This window comes from Rhizopus microsporus (assembly GCF_002708625.1).
Source record: "Rhizopus microsporus ATCC 52813 unplaced genomic scaffold scaffold_1, whole genome shotgun sequence".
Lineage (NCBI taxonomy): Eukaryota > Fungi > Mucoromycota > Mucoromycetes > Mucorales > Rhizopodaceae > Rhizopus > Rhizopus microsporus.
In genome coordinates this window covers 1,538,827-1,564,650 of record NW_019671916.1, presented here as the reverse complement: position 1 = coordinate 1,564,650, position 25,824 = coordinate 1,538,827, and the positions used below count along the sequence as shown (strand labels likewise).

The following is a 25,824-nucleotide window of genomic DNA, read 5'->3' as shown; positions in this document are numbered from 1 at the left end:
AAAAAAAAAAAAAAAAAAAAAAAAAAAAAACGAAAGCGCCAATTTTACTTTGAACTTTCATTACTTTTTAAGCAGATTTATATTTATTTTTATATAAAAAATTTCCATTAACGTTTAAAAAATAATAACAACAGACTTTGTCTTCATCTTATTTTTATAAGCTTTTTTCTTTTCTTTATAAATTATTTTCGATTACCTTTGATCTTGCATTAACAAGATCTGGTTATCACTCTATATAGTATCATATCATTTACCTCAATCATTTTACTTTTTTTTTTTTTATCAAAGCTTGAGTTAAATCCTCTAGTCAAACATTAACCATAAGCTATATGTATCATTAAGGTATTATGAGCCAAAGCTGATATTTCTTATATCTTATATCTTGACCTCATCAATTGTCTTTGTCTCTTAAAATCTGACATATTCAATTCAATAGTATTTTTTTTTTGTTACTACTTCCATAAAAACCTCTTTTAATTTTCAACTCTAAATTTGCATTTAGCACACTGTATGGCACGAATGCTATACCAGACCGCAATCATGACTTGTACAGCCCATTCGGCTGCACTTGACTCCAAATGCTAAACAAAAGTCAGATCATGTTTGTGTGCTTTTTATGGATATTTTAGCAGATAAAAAGAGCAATCAAAAGTCCCCAGTTGATGCCCTAATCAATATCTATCTCTTCATACTCAATTTTTATTGATTCTTGGTACAGAATGGAGTGCTTGCACCAAAATAATAAACAAAGTAGCTATTCTGTTTAATAAAGCCTTCAATTCATTTTTGAGCCTTGTTGCCCTTTGTCTTTTATTTCTGATAAATTAAACGCGATCAGTTGCTTGGTCTGAGTTGTAGGATTGTAAATTTTAGGTTGGCTGATGTTGTAAACTATAATTTATAAATCTGAGTCGAGTAGCGACTGTTATGTTTTAGCAGATTAAAGAGGTAATTGAATTATATAAATAGGTTACAAAATAAAAATGGGTCTAAAGAAAGGTAAACGAGATTTTGTAAACTGTGAGTCTATGTTTTATGTTGAACCAGAGTAGCAGTAAAGAGATTTATTGAATACATAAATAGAGAGTAGTAAATTGATTGTTTTTAATAATGCTGTCCAAAAGGATAAGTTAATAAAGTAGTTGCACTTTTCCAAATAACAGTTTTGTATTTAAGGATTAGTCATAGCTGGCTGCCTGTTGTATCATCACAGCAATGTTGATAAACATACCTAACAATAGACATGGTATAGACAACCGTCCAAGGCGCCAAAGGATATAGCGACTACGTTCTTTGTGTATCATGGGTATACAAGGAACAGGATCAATAGTAGCTGTAGTGACAAAGTGAGAGGTGCTTTAATCCATGGCTGTAAATTTTTTTGTCGCAAACACTACTGAGTTTAGTCTCTTTTTAATAGAGAGAGAGGTATAAATTGTCAAGTAATCAAATGATACAGACAGTTACTATCATAGTGTCGTTTTGGGAAGGATGAACAGTTGGTGTCCTCGAGAATGCTGTATATGAAGGGAGGGGATAGTCAAGGAGCAAAAGAGGAATTGAGAATATGTGATATGTACTCTTTCGACTATAAATGTACTGTTTGTAAAATGTAGCATAGCCTGATAGAAGGTTGATCGTATGCACATATTCGTTTTGAGTATTCTCACGCAAAATTGTCTAGGTAAGTACAACCACTGTTTTTGTTACACCACGATATCCGTTTTATTAACACACATATATGTCATCAATTCAATATCCGCTCATAGGCCAATGATACAAATGCTCTTTCTGGAAATGGCGACATTTGATTTGTCAATAAGGGTATTTTAGACGCTCTAAGAACAGTGCGACTTCGATCTCCACCGGGAATGACATTATTTTCCGGAAAGAGCGTATAAGAGTAAACTTTTCTGGGTGCGAACACAAAAGGACATTGAATGTTTAGACTTTTTGCTCTTTCTTGTCTTCATTCTATGTAAAGCATTTTTTAATAGCGTTTATTGTCTAATAAAAAGCATTCTAAAACACCCTTTTTTATTAATAATAGTCGTCCTTATCCTTTGCATAACAATAGATCAAGACTTATATTTAGATCAGCTTCTGAAATGATTACAACTAAAGAAATACCTTCATCATCTACTTCAGATTGGGAACTTGTTGGAAGCTACTGGTTATATAAAAAACCTTTGGAAAAGTCAGATAATGACGATCGTGATTATCGTCTAATCAAACTAGCTTCAAACGAACTTCAAGTATTATTAGTGCATGATAAAAGCACAGATAAAGCAAGCGCTGCCTTGGATGTACACGTTGGTCATATCAGTGACCCGGTAAGAATGAAGTTTTATGCATGTTCTATTAATAGTTTATTTGCGTATGTATAGCCTACTCTACAGGGATTAGCTCATTTTTGTGAGCATTTGTTATTTATGGGAACAGAAAAGTATCCTAAAGAAAATGATTATAATCAATACTTGTCAGAACACTCTGGTTTCTCTAATGCTTTTACTTCAGTCGAAGATACAAACTATTATTTTGAAGTCGCACATTCTCACCTCGAAGGTGCACTGGATCGCTTTGCCCAGTTTTTCATTAGTCCTTTATTCTCGGATAGTTGTACTGAAAGGGAACTAAAGGCTGTTGACTCAGGTAACAACGTGCTACACTTTAAAGAATCATATAATTAAGTATTCTAAATAGAACACAAAAAGAATAAGCAGCAAGATAGCTGGCGTATCTTTCAACTGGAAAAATCCCTTTGTAATCCAAGCCATCCTTATTGCAACTTTGGTACTGGTAACCTTGAGACATTATACGAGAATCCCAAAGCGAATGGACAGGATATTCGTCAAGAGTTATTGAAATTTCATGATACATATTACTCTGCAAATATCATGAAACTTTGTATTCTTGGAAGAGGTATTTACATAGCAAAAATATATTAGGCGTGTATGCTGATTCTTTGTTACAAGAATCGCTTGATCAATTGACAGAATGGGCTGTTGAGAAATTCAGGGATGTTCGTAACAAGAGCATCGAGCCTCCTAGTTTCCCTGATAACCCATTGACAAAGAAAGAGCTCATGGTAGAAAATGATTACATTGTTTGGTATGTTTTATTTACATGCTTATTTAGAAACAAATATTCATCAAGCCTGTCAAGGATGTTCGCATACTCGAAATGACATTTCCATTTCCTGATCAACGTCCTTTATATGCTGTTCAGGTAAATTTTCTTGTTGAAGTAGCTGAATTTCTGCTAAAATGCATACATGATATAGCCCGGTAGATACTTGTCTCACTTGATCGGACATGAAGGGCATGGATCTATTTTATCCTTGTTAAAGAAGAACGGTTGGGCAAACTATCTTCAGGTGGCTACATCCCATGGCGGTATCGGATTCGAGTTTATGAGAATCAGTATTGATCTTACAGAAGAGGGATTGAGTAAGTATTTCATAATGACATGGGTTTTCTTTATGGAAAGAAAAGGGGTGCTAATAGATTATTTGAATTATAGATCGCTATAAGGATGTGGTGGTTATTGTCTTCAAGTACATTGATCTCTTAAAAAAGAAAGGTATTCAAAGCCGCATCTTTGAAGAAGTACAATCATTAGCGTCCTTGGCATTCAGGTTCAAGGAGAAACAACGACCATCTCAGTATACATCTCGCGTAGCTGGGTTAATGCAGCATGGGTATCCTTCTCAATGTATTCTTAGTGGTCCTAGTTTAATTCGTCACTATGATCCAGATCTGATCAAAGAAAACCTAAACTGGCTTCGCCCCGACAACTTTCGCATTTTGCTAGCCTGCCAAAATCCCCCTGGTGGTGTCCAATTTACACAGAAGGAGCGATGGTATCAGTCAGAGTATACAGTCATTGATTTTGATAATGATTTCATCAATGTATGTGATAAGAAAAAAATACAAGCACAGTATCTTACACAATCATATAGTCTTTGGAGAACCTTGAACCCGAGGATGCTTTGATATTACCTGGTGAGAATGCGTTTATCCCAACTAACTTTGAGATGAACAAGAAGGAGGTCGAAGCGCCTGCCACGAAACCTGATATTGTGGAAAACTCGCCTTTGCTTCGCTTATGGCACAAGAAGGATGATACCTTCTGGGTCCCAAGAGCGAATGTTTGGATATTGCTTCGATCACCGCTTGCCTATGCTACACCTTCCAACTGTGTCAAGACGCGTTTGTACGCCGATTTGCTAAAGGATTCCTTGAATGAGTATGCTTATGACGCTGAAGTTGCTGGATTGGCATACACTATTGAGAATCAACTCGAGGGCATGCTAGTAAGGAATACACGAAATAAGGGAGATTTTAACAGAAGACTTATTGAATTTCATAGCTTGCTATTGGAGGCTATAATGACAAGCTTCCCGTGTTGCTAGAAAAAGTAGTCCAAAAGATGCGCTATTTCGAAGTGGATGTTGAACGATTCAAGTTACTCAAGGAGCAACTTCTCCGAATCTACAAAAACTTTGCGCTCGAACCCCCTTATCAGCATGCACTGTACTATCACTCCTATTTGACACAAGACACGATGTGGACGAATGCCGAGAAGCTTAAGGAACTTGAAGTGATTACAGCCGAAGACGTCCAATCGTTTTATCCATCTCTGATTTCTCGCTTGCACATTGAGGCGCTTGTTCATGGAAATTTCTCCAGGGAGGATGCTCAAAAGATGCTCCACGACACCATCGATATTTTGAAGCCCAAAGCATTGCAGCCAAGCGAACTAATAGGTAATCGCAGCCTGACGCTTCCTCATGGCAGTAAGTGGGTTTACCAACGTGATGTCGAGGATCCCAATAATGTAAATTCCGGCATCGAATACGTCATCCAAGTGGGCAATATCACAGAGACTTCACTGCGCGCCAAATTGACATTACTGGCGCAGATAGCTCAAGAGCCCTGTTTTGATCAACTTCGCACGAAAGAGCAGCTGGGGTACTTGGTGTTTAGCGGTGTTCGCAAGCAGGTGGGCTCTATGGGTTTGCGATTTATCCTTCAGAGTGAACGAGATACTATCTATCTCGAAAACCGTATTGAGGATTTTCTGGATAAGCTTCGAGCGCTTGTTGAGAAGATGACACCCGAAGAGTACGACGCTCAGGTTCAATCAGTCATTACTAAGAAGCTCGAGAAGGACAAGAATCTGGCGCAAGAGGGCAGCAAGTACTGGTCTCATATCCATTCTGGATTTTACGAATTTGATCAAGCGGAAAAGGATATTAAGGAGTTGAAGGAGATCAAGAAGGAGGATCTCTTGGCGTTCATGTCCGAATACATTGATCCTTGCTCGTCCAAGTTCCGCAAGCTCTCTGTCCACATTCAGTCTCAAAAGGCTCAGACAGCACAGCCCAAGAAGTTCAAGGTCAACATTGAATCATTGCACACTTGCCTTGTCTCTCAAGGTGTCACCCGTCTGAGCATTGAGGATATCCGCTCTGCTGTCGAAAAGGGTGATGCAGGTGAAGCCAGCATCGAAGCCAACCTTCGCGAACTGTTGACAGATGAAACGAAGGCAGAGGAAGAGGAAATCGAAGCACTGATGGCCAAATTGGTCACAGCTATGCGTGAAACCGAATCGGTTGATGGGTCTTTGGTGAATGTCAAAAGTCAAAAGACAGCACGTCGTTTGTCAATGGTTAGTCGACAGCTAAATAATAATGACAGCGACCAAGATCAAAAAGAAAGAGATCACACAAAACTCCCTGAAGGAAACAAGATTGTAACAAACGTGAGAGAGTTTAAGAACAGCTTAGAATTGAGCCCAGCTCCTTGTCCTTTAATTGATTTTCAAGTTATTTAAATGTTTGTAACGATAATAATAATAATAAAGAAAGTCGTATGCAGCGGTTGTATTTTATTTACAGCTTTGGATGATATACTAAAGGAACATACTGAGGCTCATAAGCCGTGTTCTTGACCAGTTCACTAAGCAGTTCTCCTTCTTTTAGGGCAGCATTGGCAACACCATCTTCAAAAGCAACTTCACAAACTCGAGTACCGATTCTGAATGAAACCTCTCTGAGATGATCAACGTGAGGAAAGAGTTGACCCTGTTTCAGCTGACTCTCGCTTGCCATTTCCGCCAAGGTACGCCCAGCCTCAAGAAACATTCTGTCTGTTACTTTAGTTGCCTTTGATACGACTACACCAAGACCAACTCCCTATGAAAAGCAGATGAGTAAGCCAAGCACAAGATAATCCATGATGCTCTTACAGGAAATGTATATGAGTTGTTACACTGGTTAGTTTTGCCAACTTTTCCGTTTGGAAGACGAACCTCATCAAACTGGGTTCCTGAAGCAAAGATCGCTCGTCCATCAGTCCACTTGAAGGCTTCTTCGGCGGTGCATTCCGAATGGCTATCAGGATTGCTTAATGGGAAAATGACTGGTTTCTCGTAGTGATTTGCCATTTCACGAATCGCCTTTTCAGTGAATACACCGCGGGCGCCAGTAAAGCCTAAGAGAACTGTCGGTTTGACTTGACGGACAACTTCCTCCAGGGATAGTTGATCAGGCAGATCGCGTTTGACGTAAGGTCGTTGCTGCTCACTGACGCTTTGATCACGCTTTTGAGCTGTGCGGTTGTCACTACTAATACTTGGGTTACCCAAGAGACCTGAGCTATCGAGCATATGTATCTTTGAATAGGCCTCTTCGCGACTCTTGACGTGACCCTGATCTACCATGCAGTCAACGATACCTTCACAGACACCAACCCCTGACGTGCCTGCACCCACACAGACAATTCTTTCGTCTGCAAGGTCATCAGGCGTTTTACCTCTGGCCTTTAATGAAGCAAGAATACCTGCCAGGGTAACCGCGGAAGTGCTTTGTATGTCGTCATTAGTGCACGTGATACTATCTCGGTCTATATACATTAGTGTTGCTTCTCTTCATATACATGCAAGGACTTACACCGATTGAGCAGATTGTAAGCATGAGGGTTCTGGAAGTCTTCAAACTGGATCAAGACATCTTTTAAACGTGAGCCTTTTCAAATTATTTGTGGAAATAAAAGTGTTTACCTGGCCAACGACTTTTAACTGCTGTGACCCATTCATCAACAAATTCATAGTACTCATTTCCCGTTAGCCTTGGATGAGGCATTCCAAGATAGAGGGGGTCATTCAGGAGTTCTTTATTGTTTGTGCCCACATCTAAAACGACGGGTAATACAGCCCTTGGCCTAATTCCACCTGCAGCCACATACTATAGATTGAAATTAAATTAAATAAAAAGGGTTACCAGGGTAACTTACCAGACTTAGTTTTCCTATAGGAATCTGCATGCCGTTTGCTCCCAAGTCACCGAGGCCCAGAATACGAGAGCCATCTGTGACAACAATGACGTCGACTTCGTCTTGTGGCCAGTTATAGACCATTGCAGACATCTGGCCTCTATCCTGCGTTGAAAAATACATACCACGGGGTCTACGATAGATGGCGTGAGAGACTTGGCTGGCCTCTCCCACTGTTGGATGATAAGGAAAACAAAGGGAGATAAGTATCCTCAGATTGATAGGATAAAGTTTTTTTTTTAAATACCTGTAGGCGTATATACGATAGAGGCGAGCTCATTCATATGCTTCATCAAGAGCTTATAGTAGAGTGTCTCGTTTCTATCATGTAGGGCGGCTAAATAAATGTACTTTGATAAAGGTGTAGGACAAGCATCCAAGTTCCGTTTAACACGCAATAATTGTTTTTCCATTTCTTGATGACGAGGAGGTAGGAGTCCTCTGATGGCCAAACGCTCTCGTTCGTCGAGCGTGAATGCGGTGCCTTTGGATAAAAGAGGGTCGTGAATAACATTAGATCCTCGTTCGTTTGTCACATAAACTGCCTTCTCCACACGAGGATCTGTATGTGAATGAAAAGGTCGGTATAGTTTGGTAAAGGGACCACATCTTTGGTGTAGAGTCCTAACTAGCCTTGTAGCAGAGAGCATGAAGAGTTTAAAAAAAGGAAAATAAGAAGAAAGAGAATATGTTTTTATTGCAAAAAGAATAGGAAAAAAATAGATTAGAGTTGTATACGTATATAATGATGACGCTGATATGAAACAATAAAAAAGGGAAATGTCCCTTCGACTGTCATGATTTTTGCATGACTATTTCTTGAAGCACGCTCATCCCACTTTTGGTGCTTGCCTAAAAGAATACTTATCGCTTGGAGACAGCTCTACCTTAAAAGGATATTTGTCTATGACAATAACAAAAGAATACATGAATTGAACCGAAAATAACTTCAACTAGGATACGTCAGCTGCTGTAAAGCAACAAAACTGTAATGACAAGATAATACTATTACACTCAATGTTGAATAACCTTGCTGTAAAAAGTATTTGTATCATCTCACTGCTAGAGAAGGTAAATGAACAAGGTATGTGCCATCAATTTTTTCAATAGTTAATCAATACCCAAAAGGACAATGGAAGATGAGTTGGCATGAGTTATCTACAGCCTTTATTTTAATATAAAACTTGGGCTTAAAAAGCTTTCAACAACTTACACCCTTGTGCAACTGATTGTTATCGACCAAGGCAGGTCATCCAATGGATATAGACAATATAAGAGTGCTAATCAAAAAAAAAAAAAAAAAAAAAAAAAAAAAACACAGAATTGGGTCATTAATACAATGATGACTTTATCAAATGTGCCATAATGAATAAATGAACTAGCCACAGTTATCAAGAGTGATTATGTAAAGTAATTCTGAAAATGTACAAATATACAGTAAAGATAATGTTTTTTATTATTTCGGTTGTCTTGGTAGTCTTGGTATGGGCACTGTTGCTGGTAGAATAGTACGACTTTCAGCTAATTTTTCTAATCGTAGTAATCTTTTTTTATTTGCTCCTCTTGGTGCTGTCAAATCTTTCCAGACAAAGCAAGAATTGCCTGCCAGTTGTTTCTTAGGTTTACGACCTCTTTTCTTTTTGGGTATACTAAGGGTCATGTCCATATTTGTACTCGTAAATGTGCTGATAGCATTATTGTCTGTGAAAGAAGGGCGGATGGATTGATGTTTTTGATTTCTTAATTCGAAGTTTTTATTCTTTACATCCCAAACGGTTGGTTTAATAAATGTCCAGTGGGCATTGTCTGTTGTTTGAGATTCAGGACGTGATGTATTAGGCGGTCTTCCTCTTTTTCTTTTTGGGCCAAACAATGGATTATATTCTTCCTCTTCTTTCTCTAAATCTAACGTAGGTGGTTCAGACAGAGATCTGAAACTATAAGATGGAGAGCAGGTAGGAGAAGAGGTATTGGATGATGCAGAACGACAACGGCGAAAGGATGATGCTGATATTGTTGATGATGATGATGATGTAGGTAAAGGAGGTGCTAATAGATTGTTGTGTTCTATGGGTGATAATAAAGGAGAGATAGGTGATAGTGCTGAAGAAGGAGAGGATAGAGATGGTGATGTGAGTATAGTTAAGTGTGGTTGAGGCTCCAATGTATTTAGCTTTTTAGTCTGATCGTCCGTGGTTAAGCAAACTATAGGTAGCTGATCGTTTTTGATTGGCTCATTTAAATCATAAAGTGAATCAATCGAAGGCAGTTTGCATTCTTTTGGTGAAGGTGGATGTAAATAAACTTGAATTGAATTTGACATTAAACAAAAGAGTAAAAAGTAAAAAGAAAGAAAGAGAAAGAGAGAAAGAGAGAGAAAGGATAGAATTTGAAGAAAAGAATAAATTCAAATTTACTATATTTGGATATTTAAATTGAGGGCAGAAATTTGAGAAAGTTCTGTAGTTGTACATTTTGTATATTTATATTTTTTCCATTTCTGCTATTTTTTACTTTTTAAAAATACTAATCCTCATACGTGCATATGTGTCACCATTCCATGAGAATAGCTGCTATTTACCAGGTTTATTTATTCTTATTCTATATTCTTTTTATTGGATAACGTGATAAAAAACAGAAACGTAATTACTAAATAAAGAAAAATATTTTTTCCTTTTTTAATTAAAGGATTTACAGTCTAAAGATTTACCGATACACAAAATACAAGCACATTGATACTCAGATCATTATTGTCATTGGACAACAAAAAGGAGTTGCTTGAAATACAATTACCATGGAGACACTGTACATCACACAAATTAGGTCTAATTGAGATGTATCTTTTTGCATAAAAGGCCAATAGAGAGAATGCAAGCAAACATATGTTTTGTGTTTTTTTTTCTGTTTATTCTAAATTATGTATATATCCAACTGTTTACTGCCTTATCATTCTGTTTTTTATGTGCAGGCTACTGCTTCAATATCAATAACAAATGATTGGTCAAGTTGGACTGTAGTTCTTGTGTTTGATGACATGAAGGCAAATTGATAGACGCATGCACACGTAAGAATACTCTTATCATTGTTATGATGAAGAGGTACTTGTTTAAACAAGTCATCAACAAAGGCATATTCTGTATATGCATTAAAGAATAAATGTTTATTTCCATTAAGGAAAGTATTATTATTTGCTGTTTACCAAAAGATAATTGTGGTTCGGTTGCTGAATGCATTTTATCGGCATAAAACGTTCTACATCCCTCTGCATCAATACATCAGACTGCCTTGTATAATCTTGGCGTGCTGTAAATAAAAATGCTTGAGTTAATTTAAACAAGACACAAACAAAAGTGAATAGAGCCTGCTGTTGCCTTATTTAGTCATTATACAGTGCTTCCAACAAGCAATGTCGCGGGCAGTCAAAATTGATATTTTTTTAGTTTCTGATCTCGTCTGGGCGATCTTTTATTGCGCTCAACAGGACGTTACATTAAATAAAATCCGTTATTTTCACCAAAATCGATGTCGTTTGCTGATCAAAATTAAATTCGCGTTTTCAGAAAGGCAAGTCTCATCGCTGGAAATGATACCATCCTGAATTGCCCACTCTATGCTAACGGCATAGCCTTCATCGTCAAACACTCAAATATGGTTGATCTACTGCAATAATGCGAAAAAATAATAGTATGCAAATGTGATACAAATGGAACCCATCTAAATGTGTGATTTTGGACAGTATCACGGATCCAATTACATATACACTTTATGAGCAGCCATTACCAAGAGAAACCACATTTGCATATATTGACGTTCCCTTCAAATCGAGTGGGTATATCGATTCAGAAAAGCTAATTCAACATAATACTCACAAGACTCTTGCAACGATGAACATGCTGTCATCTGTTGGCGTGAATCTTTCCGGTTTCTTCAAGCTTTTTTGCATCAGGTTTTACGCATACATCGTTTAACTTTAGCTTGAATATGACCTAGCCATCAATAACTTCACGGCCTCTCAACTTCGCGTCCTAGAGGAAGCCCAGAATAATTGCATCAAGAAAATCTATGGCGCTCGAGGCAAAGCGTCCACTAAGGCTATGCTCCACACGTCCAAGTTGCCCCTCATATCGGAATGAGCCAGTATACTACAGGTACGGTTCCTCTTTCGTTCCTTATATTTGTCAGAAGATGCACTGCTTGCTTGTCTGTTACCCTATATCCACAGTACCAGAGGAAGCCAGTGGTACACACTCTCTCGTACATCGCTTTGGAAAACGGTGCTGCCTACTGCTGAAGAGCCCGATACTCGCTCGCTCAAGGCTGCTAAATGACGCTTTTTGCAACAGAATCTAGAGATTCGCCAACGATGCCGAAACTCCAAACTGCTTTCTAGCTGCCGTCGATCGATCTCTCTGGATCCTATGCTCTGGTTGCTGTATCTAAGTCAGAGCGCAGTCGCTGCATACGCTGAAGACTATACTGGCTCCTGGTGGAAAACCTCGACCATGTTTTAGGAGTCCAACGAGACAGCTCTCTAAGAACCACAGCTATCAATTGCCTTGATATGCACCGATGTCTGTTTATATTAAATGTAAAGAATTGAAAAAAAGTACCACGTCTTGAAAAAAGGAAACATCTGCTTTTGGAGTTTTTTCTAGAGCCAAGGAATCATTGTGGCACGGCATCATTTTCAACAGCAAGCGACATGGCCTCTAAAAATACGACTCGCCTTTCAGATAACGCAAATTTGGTCAATAGACCAGAAGATAAGCCAACAAGGAAGGATATATGCTGTGATCTTTTTATTTAAAATAGCGAAAACTTAAAACCAATAAAACCAATAAAAGAAATACAACGACAGTAGTTATAATTTAATCTTGATGAACCGGATCTTGATGAGTGGATGGGTGATATCCTTCCTTGTTGGCTCTATCTGACCGTCTCGTAAAATTCTCCAGAGAATTCATTAGATGAAGAATTGATTTTGATCAGCAAACGACATCGATGCTGACTGGCTAGGTTGGTGGAAGTACTGTGTATTCATTTATTGACAAGCAGTGCATATAGTAATATATGTACTTGCCTCTGCTGTTAGCCAAATTATCATTTGCCAATATGCATACCATATAAGCATACCTGCATAGGTCTAGACAAAAGAAAGCCTCATAAAAAAAAAACTGAAATTTATGCTCCCAGTTGAAGTGCAATAGTAATAAAATAGTTTGTGCTTTATACAGAAGAGACTTTTTGCTTAACAATAAATACGACCTGTTATTGTTTAGTGTAACTGCTGACTTGTTTTATTTAAAATAAACGATCTAAGCCCACTTTTATATTTGTTAAGAAGGGACTTATTTTTGTTCTTCAACTGCAAATGCGTTTCTGCCTCTAACGTATGCCTTAATAACATCACCAAAGCTCTTGCCTTGAATATGCGCTATTTCTAGTTCTTTAGCACTTGGTTCTCTTGAGCCATCTCCTCCAGCAACAGTTCCCGCACCATAGGCTGATCCACCAACAATCTCCGACATGTCATTCAACTGAGCAGGATATCCAAGAGGGACATAGATCATACCTTGATGGGCAAAGTAAGTGACTGTAGTTAATGCGGTTGTTTCTTGACCGCCATGCTGTATATGGGTGAGTAACGCTGCAGTTATGCCTTTTATTCTTTTTTTACCTGAGAACCAGTACTAAAAAAAGTTCCTCCAAGCTTTCCACGAAGCGCGCCTGTAGCAAAAGCTGCTCCAGTACCATCCAACAATCTGTAAAATTATAAGCTTCTATTTCTCTATTAGATAATGCTCAACTTACGCTTTCATTTGGCTTGGCATCGTTCCAAATCTTTGGAATATGAATATTTAGATTTGTGTGTATATAAATCACCATTAAATTTACCTTGTGGGGAAACCAAGAATGATACCATCTGCTTCATTCAATTGTTCAGGTCTGATAACTGGTAATTCAGGCTTAGGAGGTGCTCTAATTTTTTGCAATACGCTTTCAGGAAGCGTTTCCTGTACTTTATTCGTTCTTTAATTACTGTGTCACTTATTTCTTGTATACTTACCTTGGAACATCTTAGCAGCAACGCCACTAGCTTCTAATCCCTTTTGTACTTCAACGCCAAGCTTGTATACATGGTGATAAACCGTGTAGATAACAACATATACTTTAGCCTTTTGAGACATTTTTGTTTAATGCAGAAAGAAAGTCAGATCGAGGGTTGCTATCGGCTTTTTAAATAGGTCAAATTTCATTTGATTATAAATTTTATCATTTACAATTAATAATGATATTTTTAAGCTGCTTTTTATTGATCACCCCGCGTAAACTAAAAATGCTCCAATCTAGAGGCGAGCGCAAAAAAAAAGGGAAAGAGAGATATGCATTATTAATACAGTTTTGCTTGAGCTATATAGCTGTGGATTTCTTATATCATCAGAAATGCTCTGCTTAATGAGAAGGGTGTTCCTCGAAATACGCTCTTCTAATGGTTCTTCCAGATGAAAGCCAGAGCAATGATTAGTACTATTGCCCCGTCAGTTCATACATCATTACAATATGACACTGCTATAAAGCTTGTAATGTCTCTTTGATATTCTCAATATTCACTGTAGGTCAAAGGATTTTTCTGATTACAGCTTGTTACACCGGGAATCTCAGGGGATAAGAGAAGAAAAGATGGTCGAATGAGTCAATATATACTGAGAAAAATGTGCAATATGATGAGGGATCTTGCTGTGATTGAATTTATATACGATACTCCTTTGTAGGGTGGTCAATGGGAGGAGCCAGAAAGCAGAAGTGGTGAGCCTTGACAAAAAGACCAAAGTCTGCGCCATGAATGTTATCCGAAAGATTTTAGCATTCACATATCTAAAGTTCTTGTTCAATGGTAGACGAAAGTGTAGTTCGTTTAGAAAGCTATTAAACGAGTCTGTGTATCGCTGCGTCTGGATGGTTCCGGAAAGCAGTGGCTGTCAAAGAAAGCGTGGATTTGTAAGGCTGTAGAAAGCTGGCAACGGTTTCCTGTAGTTGAGAATGGCGTTGCTGACATTTCTACAGCATTGATTGCTTGACGATACTGAGACGTTTAGTTGAATAGGAGCCTTACCTTGCTTGCTTAGGGTTGCTGCTTCTTTATGTGCTTGCTAAAGCTCAGCTTTAGTTTGCTCCAATTCAGTATGAAGTTGTTCAATGTGTCATATTTCTACGTGTATATCGAAGAAGATTACACCATTTGAAGTGATATAACCAATATACAAATTTCATACATAAGCCAAAGTCATCTTAAGTATTAACATAATGCCTGCTATTAAGCCCACAACAATGATTCATGACGCCTATAGTCTGTAGTAGTTGATGACACGTTATATGATATAATTCACAAGATGTAGCTGCTTGACAACATTTATTCTTGCATATAACGATCAGTTTCCTTTTCCCTATAAATCTCTTTCTTTTCTGTTTTCTTAAAAAGACTTATTCCATCTTGTGATCATTTTATGTTTCTAAGGTAAAACTACTTATTCACCAATTATCCCAATAAGTCTGATGGGTTGATTAAGCTTTTTGGCTTAAATAAGTTAGAAATACTATTATTGGAAACTTCTGGGCGCTTCATCAACAAGGATGAAGAGAAAATTAAGTTGGACCATCATATAATAAATATATGGAAAGTCACAGCACAAGATCCATCCAATGCCACAGTGTTTTCATCAGTATATCGATGCATACATAGATTATGTAAGTGCCTATTCCACATCAATAACATTTTTGCGCCTAGGACGATTTAACAAAGGTAAAGAAAAATATTAGATCTCTTTCCTCATTATTAGCAATGGATCATCATAACATCATTCATTTGGAGTTCTTGGAACAACTCTTGATTCAGCTGTAAGTTAAATGCATACCATAATAAACTTTATCAATTAACTCATACTTTTATAGACATAAAGTCGTATTCTAACCATATAGATCATAACTCAAGTAAAGACGCCTTCAATTAACTCTTTGTGTAGCCCTACCTGGATATAGTTGCCAAGATGACAAACGTTGATGGCTGTAACTCTGACTTTGTGCAGGGTCAACCTTATCTAGAAAGCATGAGCCGGCAATTAAAGGATGTCAATCTCTATGTAGATGACAGAAAGCAGCATAAGTCCGATGGGTTGATCAAGCTTTTTGGCTTGAATAAATTAGAATTGTTGTTGTTAGAAGCACCTGGCTGCTTCTCTAATAAAGATGAAAAGAAGATAAAACTCGGCTATCACAAATGTGTGTACGGTTCATTGACTATACTCGAATGCATAACCGACGACTATGCTTACGCCTCTCTGAATATCTTCACCTTGGTGAAGGTATTTTTCCTTCAAGCAGTAGGTAAATTTTTCAAAAAATAAACGCAGAGTTACACCTTTGGAGCGTCTACTTCCAGAAGGAAAACGTGTTTGACCTCTGGAGAGAGACAAACATCAAAATTAAGCCGGATTTCCAATACATTTGCAAAAAAGAAAACTAACGATGTTGCCAAAATTAAGTATGTAATGGAGAAATCCATAAAAAACATTGTGGCCCTTAGAGAACAACATAGACAAGCAAAGTCTAAATACAGATGCCGTTTTGATTGCCCAAGCTTTATAAGTGACGTGATCAATCCAATCATATTGAAATTGACAAAGAAGATGGCCCTGGGGTGAGTAATTTAGGCCCGTACACTCCTCTTTCCATATACAATACGTGTATTCTGTTTTTTCACCTTTTTTCTTTTCATTTATAAACATCATATCTTTATTGAAAACGTATTTTTTTGTGCTTCTGTGATTTCATTATTGTATTTCGTTTATGTTTATTAAAATTAGAATGTGATAAACATCAGCAGCCACTCTTGAAGACAATTCTGTTTATTTGTATCACTCTTTTTTCATGCTGCCTTTAAGACTTAACTGTAAATCAAAGCCTCCCCATAATAAGGTTCCTTAAATATGCACACATCAAATTGATATTTATGTCAATTTTTGCAAGGCGCTTTTTTAGAGAAAGGTGTACACTTTCTCTTTTATTTTTTTCAATCTGCTTTTTTTTTTTTTTTTTTTGATGTAGTATACGAATGTATGAAGCATTGTCATAATTACACAGAAAACATAGCCATAAACTTATATTCACACCTCAATATCATTGTGAACTACAGCATATTGAAAAAGTTTGCTTGATAATAAAGAGCCCTATTGCGAATGATCCTGATCTCCATGGGACCGCCAGAAACTTAAAGAAAAACTTGGTATTTCATTAAGAAATATTGATGAAGAGTTTGGAGGAAGTCATCTCAGATTTCAGAGGATTACCAAGACGATTATATTAAGAAATGCAGCACAGAACAAAACTTATAAGAGTCTGACAATTTTGAAATAACTTCTTCCTGAGTTATATTCACGTTTTTATAATAAAATCGCAGATTTTACATTCTTGATAACTCGCGCTATAGTATATCAATCGAGATACAGATTACAAAAAACCGAATCCTGAATTAAGCGTAATCTATTGGTACAAGCCTTGTGGAAATGTATTGTATAGTTTTCAAGAAAGCCGCAAAAAAGGCGGGGTAAGACATTTTGAATACACTTGCTTTAAAGGTTTCGCGGTTATGCCCTCATCGGAAATTGAATTAAACGAGTCCTCAGCACAGGACCTACTTTCTTTTATTCTTGAACAAATGTCTGGTAAATACAATGTCATTGTGGACATGGATGACGCTGCCTATACGCAGGTAAAGCACTTGAACTGTGTATATATATTTTGCTCTTTATATAAAACTAGTATGTTTAGCCTGCCACTATAGAAAGCGATGGATTAGAATTTCAAGGTAATTTAAACAAAAGAGTACAGAAAAGACTTTAATTTGCAGCATAGACTTTTCCACTTCTAGCACAGGATTAAACAAACGTATGTATATATAATTGTTAAGCAACTGTAAGCTTTTCTAATATCCACTTGCTATAATAGCTCAGGCACCACCTCCACCCCCTTTATTACCAGAAACTGCCACATCATCCAACAGTAATAGTGGCGTTGGAAAGCCTATTTGGTCAGTCGATTATTATGCTAGATTCTTCGATGTGGACACAACTCAGGTCGTTGAAAGATGCTTAAAGTCAATGTATCCTGTAGGTGACTTTGCAGCAGATACGCTCCAAAACCAGCCTGATCTGTATGGGCCTTTTTGGATTGCCACCTCTGTTGTATTTGCAGTATTTGTGTGCTCATCGCTCGCTGGGTCATTGGCTGCTTATATCGCGGGAAAATCACACATTTATGACTTTACATTGCTGAGCTTTGCAGTCATTGTTATCTACATGTACGCCTTCTTATGTCCCGCACTTGTCTGGGCTTCAACCAAATATTTTGGCTGTCAACCCAGCTTGTTGGAAATCATCAACTATTACGGATATGGATTGACGATTTGGATACCAGTTTCGGTAAATAGGATGCTTTAAAGAAAAGGATATAGGACTGAATTATGTATATTGTAGCTACTCTGTATCATACCCTTTGATTATGCTAGATGGGCATTTGTAGGCATAGCTTTCATCATCACTCTGGTCTTTTTAGTGAAAAATCTGTATATTGTTATAGCCAGGACAGATGCAAAGACTTCACGTATCATTTTACTGGCCATCTTATTTGCACACATTGTATTCACTCTGGTCCTCAAGATAGCCTTTTATAGTTATGATTATACAACCACTGTTGACCAGCCTTAAAAATAAAAAAGTGGCTTGATTTTTATGTTTTGCCCTTTTTCTTTTCTCTTTATAATGCCAACGACACCTGTATTCAAGTCCAAGAGACAACAAAAGATCTGGGAACGAGAAAGGCAACAAGTAGAAAACAAAAAGAGAAATGCCAATAGCTATGTCAATCAGGCTCCATTTCGTTACTGTGAGCGAAACTTTAAATCAAGAGTACCTCCTCCAGACTTTACCCATGTTGTCGATTTTAGCAATCTCCCTGGAAACCATACAAAAGAAAATCTTGAGTCGATTGTGCCTATAAAGTTATCTCGTAATCTAAGCGAGCTTTCTGATTTATTCGGTGACCATTTCTGCCAGGATGCATATATATTAAAGCATGTGCCAGGATTGATCATCATTCCTAGCGCTTTCACTCCCAAGGCTCAACGTCACTTGATCAAGCAATGTCTTTCAGTCTATCCTCGTCCACCAAACACGTCAAACCTTGACACGCATTATATTGTTCCTGCCTCGGGTATTTGGCCACTTTACGAGGCACAAGAAAGAGGCGAGCTAACACCTAGCGATCCCGAGTTTTATGTACCAAAGAAAGCACATGTTGACGGTGATGATGGTACTTATAGCGATTCTGAAGATGAAACGAAGCAAGAAACACAAGCGACATGTTCATCTTGTACGCAGATCACTGCCTGCTCTGATGATTTTAAACCCATCGTTGACGAGCCCAAACCTGATCCACCACCAGCACCTGGTGTGCCCTTATTACCTCCATCAGAACTCGTACGTAAAATGCGCTGGATAACACTTGGGTACCAGTATCATTGGCCAACAAAGACGTACCACCTTGATCGTAGATACCCCTTTCCAAAAGATATAGCAGAACTAAGCAAGGCGGTTGTCTATGCTGTAGAAAACATTGGATACGATAATGGTGAAGGTCAAGCTTGGTTGAATAAATACAAAGGAGATGATTTCAATGCAGAAGCTGGCGTCATTAATTATTATCAGTACAGGGATACCCTAATGGGACATGTAGACAGAAGCGAATTGAATATGGATGCACCTTTAGTTTCCTTAAGGTATGTTGTTTATAACAACTAGATATTGAACTCATTCGTCTCTACAGTCTTGGACACTCTTGTATATACTTAATAGGTGGATTGACCAGAGAAACAGTGCCTACCCCTTTGTTATTGAGAAGTGGAGATGTTATCGTCATGACTGGACCATGTAGAAAGGCTTTCCATGGTACAGCCAAAAGAAAAAAAAAAATAGGATATGTACTTTAACTACTAATGATACTACTTTAGGTGTTCCGTTGATCATAGAAGGCTCATTGCCAGACTATTTGTCAAATAACAATGAATATTCAGACTCACCAGACTGGAAGTTATTTGGCGACTTTATGAGCACCAGCCGTATTAACCTTAATATCAGACAAGTCTATCCTCCTGGCGAGAAACAGCAATAGATTGTTTATTCATATACCTTGGGTGAGAGTATCATAAAGACGAATCCTTCACGCTCTAATGCAAACCTTAGATTCAATAAATCTTTTTCTTCTGTACTTTTATCTTGACCGTTCCACATGCCTATCACGGCACCACCACTTCCAGGAAATTTAGCAGCACAGTTGTGCTGTCTAGCTAATTCAATCATTCTCAGGTTGGGAGCACCTACAACTGCATCACCATAGACTTGTCTGCGTAAATCAAAATTAGCAGACATGAGTTGAGCAAATGATTGATGATTATGCGTTTCTAATGCATGTCGAGCCTGGTCTGTAAATGATGCAAACTTTTGCATTGCTTTTATGATCTAGGAAGTCAATGTTTGGTATCTCTTTTCTCTTTTGTTTCACAGAATTGTTTACCTCTTGATCACCATTTAAAAATCGCTGTTTGACTGTGCTATGTACCTTACCGGAATCTTCAGGATCAGCGACGTAGGCTAACCACAGTTTAGGCAGTAAAGAAACATTCAGACGCTCATATTTTCCGTATCCATGTTTCTCCATGTGCTCCTTGTTGAAATCCATATATACTAGCCCACCAAATGACTACGATATGGTTAGTGATTCTGTTTTTATAATGATTTTCTATGTATACCTGAATCACTCTGTCTTGCAATCCAGCAGCAATACCGAGCTCATCCTGTTCAACCTTTAAAACCAAACTCGCTTGCAATTCCAATGGGATTTGCTTCTCAGTGACACCATAAAACACCATCAGTGCCTTCCATAAAGCAGTGATAATAGCTGATGACCCAGCTAAGCCTACTTGTCTAGGAATGTTAGTTTCAAACAGCACGGTGAACCCTTGTTCGGTATTGATGGGTATCTTTTGAGCTTGACAGTGTCGATAAAAGACTTTGCAGCAGGCTTGCAGCAGTCTGTCGCCTGTTTCATATCCATCAATCTCTGACACACCGGCTAAACAAGCCATCGAAAGAAAGCTGTGAGGATCAGAGACTGGGTTGGGTAAAATAGTGATAGTTTCCAGGTCTTCTGGCCTGTTAGGTATGAGGGTGACTTCAGCCCAAAAGTTGGAAATAAGCAGCGACATGGTCTTCCCAAAAAACCCATCACTGGGATTGCCCATCAGGCCCACACGAGCATAAGCTCGTTGGTGAATAGGGTTGGTCTGCAGATGATTGTTCTCTATTCTCAACCGATCACGGAGACAGTCTTGCCAATGGTCAAGATACTCTTGAAAAGAGATGTTTGGATTTGTGTAGGCCATTAGGCGTCCATTTGATACAGGTATTGTCGTCTTTGGGTTCCACTTGTCAAGTTTTTCTAAATGTGCAATATCTTCACAGTCAAGGCCGTATGCTATAGGTATATTTGTATCTGATGTATACAGGGTAAAGCTAGATGCGCGAAACAACTCGTTGTTTAGGTCACTGTCCCAAAGAACAGAAGGAAAAGTAACAACCACATCTTGTTCAAGCAGTTTAACGCGTTTCACAAATGCTACATCTTGAAAAACTCCTTCACTAGTAATATAGAGCTCAGTTAAATACTACCAAAAGAAAAAAAAGAAAAAAAAGAGTACCTGATTCCCTTATTCAACACATTTTCCCGTGAAAAGCCTATTGAGCTTGCCCAGCGTTCATAGTGCTTAAAGCTAATATATACACGTAAATCAATAGTAAAAATGACAGAGGAATATGCCTTACTTGTATGCATCTGTAACAACAAATACTTTTTCAAAAAGCCCCTTCAAATCTTCATACAACCAACTGAGAGCGGGTTTTCCAGAAATTGGTAATAGTCCTTTAGGTACACCTCGATACTTTAGATATCTTGGGTCATAGATAGACTAGAACTATGTTGGTTATATTCAGAAAAAGAGAGAAGTGTGTATTTACTTTGATATCAATTTCGACTTGGTTTCCTTTTGTTGATGAGGCTACGATAATAAGTACCTTGTTACTCATAGCAAATGAAAAAGAAAAAGAACAAAAATCTAAGTTTGGCTCGGAGCAGTAAAAAAAGGAAGCATGAATTAACCAAATGGGGTAATTTGCGGAGGATTTTCCTGTAGAAAGGCTCCGCGTTTATTTGAATATAGTCATCTTTAACTGCATACGTCTATTTTATATTTTATAGTAGTAAAATATTAAATGCAAGGGAATAATATTGTAATGTTGTTCATAGTTTCTCTTTTAGCAACGCGTCTTTTCGATTATACCAACGCACGACTTCTTCGTAAATAGTCCAAGAAATAGCTGAATTCAAAGGTTTTCTGATCAGTCTTACACTGATTCCATCAAAGAATCCCATGATGCCTTCCTCCTGTCATTCTTTTCTTAGTTGATGCAATTCATTGTATGAATCATTCTCTTACCATGTACACTTTTCTTGCTGACTGCACCAAGTTTTTATAGATTGTAGGTTTTAATTGCATACGAGTCTTTAACATATCAAAAGGCTGCGTGATACATGTAGCAGCTATGCCTGCAGTTACTCCCGAACTCAAGTTGATAAGTGCGTTGGCTACAGGCTTATGATGGATACTTGCATATTCTTTTTAAAAACTATCAGCTTCTCTTCTTTTCTTTTAAAAGATATATATAATTACCGTTAGCCCATGACTTGAATCCTTCATAAAAAAATAAATAGATTCCAGCAAAGGGTGCGTCACGAATAAACGTGGCTCCATATCCAGCAAATAAACCTATATATATTGAACATATCAGTTTTCCCAACTAAAACAAAGGGACAACCCCATATTTACCTCTAACGCCATCCTTCTTGATGATAGATGTAAAAGCTTGTGATAAACTTGTATAATTATAAAAGTTGCTCTATAGGATCGTTTATCATTCGTGCATAAGCCTTGTCACTTTCCTTACCTCATATCTCACTTTGACTACAGTAATGGGCATCATGATATATCCTACTGCCCCTCTTGCTACTGAACCCGAGACTAAATTCTCCCAGCGATGAGTGTCTTTACTATTCGTTACCGCAGGCTTCCACATGGCCCTTGTATTTGAGACAATTTCTCGAATTTCAGATAGAGCAAAGAAATAAAGCGCAGAACCAGGTACATTTCTATATTAACATACACTTGTTTCTTTATTACACCAAGTATATCAATAACCCTTGCTTTTTCCTTACCTCATAATAGTTGGTACTGTTCCTCTCCATAGTCCACCATAACCGTTATGCTGTACGACATCTTTGATAGTCGAATATATATTGCTAACAGTAAATATTTAAGTAGGTGATTTACTTTTTGTATGTATGTTAGGGTACCTTTTATAAGGTGCTACTTTTAACCCTTTTGTTTTTGCTTCTTTTAAAAAGGCCAGGTGATCTTGTCGCTGTTGTTGCAATCTAGTTTTAATCAAATCAAGCGGTTGTAAGGCAACACAGGCTGTCATGCCTGATAATGCACCGCCTGTCAGGTGTAAAATGGGTGTTTGTTTCTTGTCTTGATTTGACATTTAGAGGGAATAATAATAATAAAGGGAAAAAGAAAAATGGGCAATACATGTCTGTAAATAAACATTCATGCACTGGGTTCATGACGGCTTTTTTTTGGAGGTTGACTCATCTCGGAATGATTTCTTCTCGTTAAAAATAGGAATGATCTGCCCCTCAGAGAGAAAGGAAAATATGAGAAACAGCGGTTAAATTATGAAAGACAATGTGATATTTTCTTGCTTTCTAGGTTTTGGCGGCAATAGTCTTTATCTTCCAAAGCTATTGCCGCTCATTGTTCTTCTTTTACACTCACTCGCTACGCGTTTGTCCGGTCATTGTCTATCTTTTAAGTCTAATTTATCCGAACCAATCAAAAGGTTGCGTACAGACATTTACTCCTAGTAAATAATGTTAGAGTTACAGCGACAATATGACGATTGCCATGGTAATAATGATACTCTATAGTTTTTAAATGATTTTCTACATATCATATGAGGCTGATCAAGGTACATTGTTAGTGGTACATCCTTTTTGTACTTGAAGAAAGGATATAGTAAGCTAGTCATTATTGCTTGAATAACAAGCCTATTGTTTGTTCAACGGCTTAAATGACTAGCTCACTACTTCCCTGTGCGCGCGATTTATGTTACTCTCTGCGGTATTCTTGACTTCCTCTGAGTATACACTTATAGAGCTTATCTGGTAACTTTCTGCATCATAAATTATTACATGTATCAGGGACGTTGCTATGTTTTTTGAGATATGAAAAAGTAGACTCTTGCCTTTAAGCGTCAACTTCCTTTTGAGCCATAAAAAGCTAGAGTTTTGCTATTTCATTTTTTCCTATGTAAACGGCTTACACTTACCAAATTATGAACACCGTGGCTAGGAGAAGAGTGTATGTACACAGCATAATAGTAGATGATTCAAGTTGTTTATATACAATGATAAATCAGGAAGAAAAACGCAGAAAAAGGATAAGCTCTTTCATATCTTTTAACTTGTCTTTACTGTTCTTTTGATTGGTTATTTTTGTCTATGCTCTTTATTTTTAGTCTTCTTTTTTGTATGAATAGCGTACTGTATTTTTATTAACCATTGACGTTAATTTTATAAAACATTGTCGTAAAATAAAAAAATTATTTACGTAAAAAGACGACAAAGAAAAATATGTTTGAATAAAACGACATCATATCAAAAGAGAAAGAGATAATGGGTATATGTAGAAAAAGAGAAAAAAAGTATGTTAGTATTAGAGCACATATCCTAATATTAGTCTTACTTACCACCAAGGTGCATTATGGGGAGGGTAGCGATAGCTACCCAGGAAAGTTAAAACAAAAAAAAAAAAAAGGAACGGAGGACAGAGAGAACCTAGAGCGTCAGAAGAGGCAATCGGGAGAACGTTTCAGATATACACGTCAGAGAGCAAAGAGGACGGACAAGCGAGTCAGAGCAAGGACCATGAGAACAGGCTAGTTTTGATTGGTGAATCTTTGAACACTTAGAGGGACATTTGATAGCTGCTGTAAAGAAGTAAAAAAAGGACTCAATTAAAATGGGTTTTTATATGCCTTTCAAACAAGCTTCAGGATCAGGTATCTGGAACAAAGAAATCATACCAAATAGGAGAAATCTACATGGTGATTATTTAAGAATATGTATTGCCAAATATGACTACATGCTCTGATTTCATGGAAAAACCGAATAAAGAATTTAAGCTTTTACAAAGACACTAAAGAGGGCTATTTCTAATACTAAGTTAATATTAACTCCAGGACAGCCCACCTGTTAATATTACTGTCAAATGGAATAGCGAGCCATATCCTTTATGTATTTGTTATTACTCTGATAACGTTACAACGGTTTCAATGCGACATTTAAATTTGGAAAGCACGACATTCAGTCTCATTACTTTTTGGAAATACAGTGTATCCATGGATGTCAAGGCTGGTACTTGAAAATGTTCTTGGCGACGACGAATTTACATTTCGTACAGCATGAATTTTGTTCTCACCGTTGGGTGCATTTATTTTCGATCACAGGCGAATTTGCTTTCCGGAAAGAGCGTATAGCCTTTAAAAATCTGCTTTTTTTGTCAAGTGACATGCAGCCAAATATTCAAGGTGAGTCCCAGGTGTTTCATGTGCCTTTTTCCATTTTTTCAAGCGTCATTTGCAATCATGCATGTCGATCCTTTCCTTTTGAATGAACACTGTATTATGGATTGATAAAAAATCAGCTGATAGCTGAAACAAAGTCTATATATCGTATTTACGTGCTACAGCTCATGTGCAAGCGAAATTCTGCACACTTTATCTGTGGGAATAGGTAAATTGGAGCAGTACTCGTATCAATGCTCATGCGTGTGAAGCTTTAAGGAGAAGCACGGCTTTATCTTGACTGTGAAGAAAGAGTATAGATTTTCAAGGCATAAAAAGACTGACATCACGATTACCATAAAATATAAAATAACAGAGACTCCCTCATGAGGTTATGTGATTTAAATAGTCACTTTTTTGCAAACTAAGCATGGTCAACTCTTTACACGTTCACTGCGAATGTGCCATCTCACTTTTTTCCCTTATTTTAAAATCCGAATATCTCTGCATTTTTTTCTCTTTTTTTTTTCTTCTTATCTTATTTAACATGGCGTCGAATGGCAATGCAGGTTCATTAGCAACAGAGCCTCACACTCAATATCAGTCTATTGGACCATCTGAGCTGGAAGAACAAGTAAATTAAAAACGTAATACTTGGAATAATCCTTTGTTTACACCTCCTTTTTTTTTTTTTTTTT

General features: G+C 37.5%; 8 protein-coding genes across 8 annotated transcripts; 3 read left to right on the top strand and 5 right to left on the bottom strand.

Moving 5' to 3' along the window:
- Window positions 1-2,108: 2,108 nt before the first annotated feature.
- On the top strand, window positions 2,109-5,838 carry RHIMIDRAFT_196289 (a-pheromone processing metallopeptidase Ste23; the record flags this gene model as incomplete). The annotated part of the gene is made up of 9 exons (XM_023606115.1): window positions 2,109-2,333; window positions 2,388-2,652; window positions 2,704-2,922; window positions 2,976-3,088; window positions 3,139-3,228; window positions 3,284-3,449; window positions 3,523-3,911; window positions 3,962-4,315; window positions 4,372-5,838. 9 exons carry the CDS (start codon window positions 2,109-2,111, stop codon window positions 5,836-5,838), a joined length of 3,288 nt encoding a protein of 1,095 aa, XP_023471249.1.
- A 58-nt stretch (window positions 5,839-5,896) lies between these two features.
- RHIMIDRAFT_232967 (malic enzyme) lies at window positions 5,897-7,987 on the bottom strand (the record flags this gene model as incomplete). Its single annotated transcript, XM_023607854.1, has 6 exons — window positions 5,897-6,199; window positions 6,253-6,908; window positions 6,956-7,015; window positions 7,066-7,249; window positions 7,299-7,510; window positions 7,585-7,987. 6 exons carry the CDS (start codon window positions 7,985-7,987, stop codon window positions 5,897-5,899), a joined length of 1,818 nt encoding a protein of 605 aa, XP_023471248.1.
- Window positions 7,988-8,633: 646 nt separating this feature from the next.
- RHIMIDRAFT_254219 (uncharacterized protein) lies at window positions 8,634-9,684 on the bottom strand. The gene has a single exon (XM_023611078.1). It carries the CDS (start codon window positions 9,658-9,660, stop codon window positions 8,794-8,796), a length of 867 nt encoding a protein of 288 aa, XP_023471247.1. The 5' UTR covers window positions 9,661-9,684; the 3' UTR covers window positions 8,634-8,793.
- Window positions 9,685-12,727: 3,043 nt separating this feature from the next.
- RHIMIDRAFT_181279 (flavo protein wrbA-like protein) lies at window positions 12,728-13,510 on the bottom strand (the record flags this gene model as incomplete). The annotated part of the gene is made up of 5 exons (XM_023605787.1): window positions 12,728-12,964; window positions 13,015-13,099; window positions 13,149-13,178; window positions 13,233-13,356; window positions 13,405-13,510. Coding segments are annotated over 5 exons (582 nt in total), but the record flags the coding sequence as incomplete, so codon positions are not given.
- A 1,667-nt stretch (window positions 13,511-15,177) lies between these two features.
- RHIMIDRAFT_232963 (Yip1-domain-containing protein) lies at window positions 15,178-18,097 on the top strand (the record flags this gene model as incomplete). Its single annotated transcript, XM_023607853.1, has 8 exons — window positions 15,178-15,233; window positions 15,288-15,297; window positions 15,359-15,719; window positions 16,970-17,103; window positions 17,163-17,199; window positions 17,247-17,279; window positions 17,340-17,812; window positions 17,867-18,097. The coding sequence occupies 8 exons, from the start codon at window positions 15,178-15,180 to the stop codon at window positions 18,095-18,097; spliced, it is 1,335 nt and encodes a 444-aa protein (XP_023471245.1).
- Window positions 18,098-18,151: 54 nt separating this feature from the next.
- On the top strand, window positions 18,152-19,559 carry RHIMIDRAFT_196068 (uncharacterized protein; the record flags this gene model as incomplete). The annotated part of the gene is made up of 3 exons (XM_023606094.1): window positions 18,152-19,167; window positions 19,215-19,336; window positions 19,399-19,559. 3 exons carry the CDS (start codon window positions 18,152-18,154, stop codon window positions 19,557-19,559), a joined length of 1,299 nt encoding a protein of 432 aa, XP_023471244.1.
- Window positions 19,560-19,564: 5 nt separating this feature from the next.
- On the bottom strand, window positions 19,565-20,829 carry RHIMIDRAFT_196741 (ribosomal protein S5 domain 2-like protein; the record flags this gene model as incomplete). The annotated part of the gene is made up of 3 exons (XM_023606147.1): window positions 19,565-19,906; window positions 19,962-20,147; window positions 20,197-20,829. 3 exons carry the CDS (start codon window positions 20,827-20,829, stop codon window positions 19,565-19,567), a joined length of 1,161 nt encoding a protein of 386 aa, XP_023471243.1.
- Window positions 20,830-21,606: 777 nt separating this feature from the next.
- On the bottom strand, window positions 21,607-23,478 carry RHIMIDRAFT_254192 (mitochondrial carrier). The gene is made up of 7 exons (XM_023611077.1): window positions 22,854-23,478; window positions 22,716-22,799; window positions 22,448-22,649; window positions 22,330-22,399; window positions 22,174-22,269; window positions 21,940-22,118; window positions 21,607-21,887 (listed from the first exon to the last, which is right to left on the bottom strand). The coding sequence occupies exons 1-7, from the start codon at window positions 23,042-23,044 to the stop codon at window positions 21,744-21,746; spliced, it is 966 nt and encodes a 321-aa protein (XP_023471242.1). The 5' UTR covers window positions 23,045-23,478; the 3' UTR covers window positions 21,607-21,743.
- Between the last annotated feature and the right edge of the window lie 2,346 nt (window positions 23,479-25,824).